The 2,500-nt window shown below is 41.4% G+C and overlaps 1 protein-coding gene across 1 annotated transcript in view; it reads left to right on the forward strand.

Annotated features, from left to right (window-relative positions):
* The window catches only part of ccdc120a (coiled-coil domain containing 120a), a 26,913-nt gene that overhangs the window by 8,854 nt on the left and 15,559 nt on the right, over positions 1-2,500 (forward strand). The window contains exon 2 of the mRNA XM_078254130.1: positions 166-353. Within this exon, the coding sequence (XP_078110256.1) occupies positions 306-353 (48 nt within the window). The 5' untranslated portion in view covers positions 166-305. The remainder of the gene's footprint in view (positions 1-165; positions 354-2,500) is intronic.

A 2,500-nucleotide genomic window follows, 5' to 3' on the forward strand; every position in this document is an offset into this window, starting at 1 on the left:
TGACCGAAAGAGAGGCCGTAAACTGTCACAAACTGCAGTAAAAAACCCTGATGGAGACGCAATGATTGTATACACGTCCACCGTTTTGAGATTGAACGTGTCCCAGATTTACTCGGTCCCTCACTCTGTTGTCCTCCTCCTCTTCTTCTGTTGTTGTCCCATCAGGTCAGAGGTTCTGAACACTGACCACCTCCCTCTACAGGCCGGCCCAGGAACTGCACCCGCAGCTAACGGCTAACAGCTAACAGCCAACGGCTAACAGCTGACCAGCGAAGTAGTGCTGTGGCTGGTGTTCAGGCTGTTGGATGGCCACAGGAGTGAACTACTGGAGCTCTTATGAACCCAGTTACAAGGTGAGACCCATTGATTGATTGATTGATTGATTGATTGATTGATTGATTGATTGAACAACACCTTTGCTGCAAATGAGGCGAGAGAGGAATGCTGGCAGAAGATGACTAATTGTGTAAACTCATCAGACCGTTTATTTCTAACGTGAAAGCTGCTCATTCTACAGCTCTGACACTTGAAACTTGATGCAGCGGATTTAAACAACATGCTCAAGAACTGCATTTTGGTGTGACACCGCCCCGACGTGAAATGGGTTTTAGAGATTGAATAATCTCTGATTCACGCCATTAACCTGATATGTTTGAACAATTTATTAAAGAAAGGTAATTTATTCGTGTGCGTGGTAGAGTTGGGACAAAATCTCCATACTGCAATATATCGTTGTCCTTCTTCATGTGATACGAGAATCGATACGCTGTCGCCAAATGTGGATATTTTATTGACTAAAACGAGGCTCTTATATATACATACACATACGTACACAGACGTCTACACATATATGCATGCGCATATTCACACGTATACACGTACAAAGATAAATAAAATGACAATGACATAACTTAGAGAGAACAAAGACAACAACAAAACAACAAATAGGGGGTTGGTTTAGTCTTTACTTATCTCACGCTTGTTCTTACGCCGTAGTAAGTTGTGATGCGTATTAATGCAAACTACATATTTCATTGAGATACAAGACTTTCATTTGTTAACTATAAGAAACGTGATCATATTAAAGGTCCTATGACATGCTGCTTTTTGGATGCTTTCATACAGGCCTTAGTGGTCCCCTAATACTGTATCTGAAGTCTCTTTATATAGGCCTTAGTGGTCCCCTAATACTGTATCTGAAGTCTCTTTTATATAGACCTTAGTGGTCCCCTAATACTGTATCTGAAGTCTCTTTTATATAGACCTTAGTGGTCCCCTAATACTGTATCTGAAGTCTCTTTTATATAGACCTTAGTGGTCCCCTAATACTGTATCTGAAGTCTCTTTTATATAGGCCTTAGTGGTCCCCTAATACTGTATCTGAAGTCTCTTTTATATAGACCTTAGTGGTCCCCCTAATACTGTATCTGAAGTCTCTTTTATATAGGCCTTAGTGGTCCCCTAATACTGTATCTGAAGTCTCTTTTATATAGGCCTTAGTGGTCCCCTAATACTGTATCTGAAGTCTCTTTTATATAGGCTTTAGTGGTCCCCTAATACTGTATCTGAAGTCTCTTTTATATAGACCTTAGTGGTCCCCTAATACTGTATCTGAAGTCTCTTTTATATAGACCTTAGTGGTCCCCTTAATACTGTATCTGAAGTCTCTTTTATATAGGCCTTAGTGGTCCCCTAATACTGTATCTGAAGTCTCTTTTATATAGACCTTAGTGGTCCCCTTAATACTGTATCTGAAGTCTCTTTTATATAGGCCTTAGTGGTCCCCTAATACTGTATCTGAAGTCTCTTTTATATAGACCTTAGTGGTCCCCTAATACTGTATCTGAAGTCTCTTTATATAGGTCTTAGTGGTCCCCTAATACTGTATCTGAAGTCTCTTTTTATATAGACCTTAGTGGTCCCCTAATACTGTATCTGAAGTCTCTTTTATATAGACCTTAGTGGTCCCCTTAATACTGTATCTGAAGTCTCTTTTATATAGGTCTTAGTGGTCCCCCTAATACTGTATCTGAAGTCTCTTTTATATAGGCCTTAGCGGTCCCCTAATACTGTATCTGAAGTCTCTTTATATAGGTCTTAGTGGTCCCCTAATACTGTATCTGAAGTCTCTTTTATATAGGCCTTAGCGGTCCCCTAATACTGTATCTGAAGTCTCTTTATATAGGTCTTAGTGGTCCCCTAATACTGTATCTGAAGTCTCTTTCCCTAAATTCAGCCTTGGTGCAGCCATTACAGCCACTAGAGCCAGTCCCACAATGAGCTTTCCTTAGGATGAGACATTTCTGTGTCTGTAGCTTTAAATGCTATTGAGGAGGAGAGGGGGGGGGGGGGCAAGGTGGAGGGTGGGGGTGTGGCCTTGACCAACTGCCATGCTTTGCTCATTTGAAAGCCATGATGTCTCTCTCTCTCTCTCATGGGTGGGCCAAATTCTCTGGGTGGGCAAAGCAGAGAAAGGGGAGGTAACCAGGCACTGCTTTCT

This window comes from Sander vitreus, chromosome 7, assembly GCF_031162955.1.
Source record: "Sander vitreus isolate 19-12246 chromosome 7, sanVit1, whole genome shotgun sequence".
NCBI classification, from domain to species: Eukaryota; Metazoa; Chordata; class Actinopteri; order Perciformes; family Percidae; genus Sander; species Sander vitreus.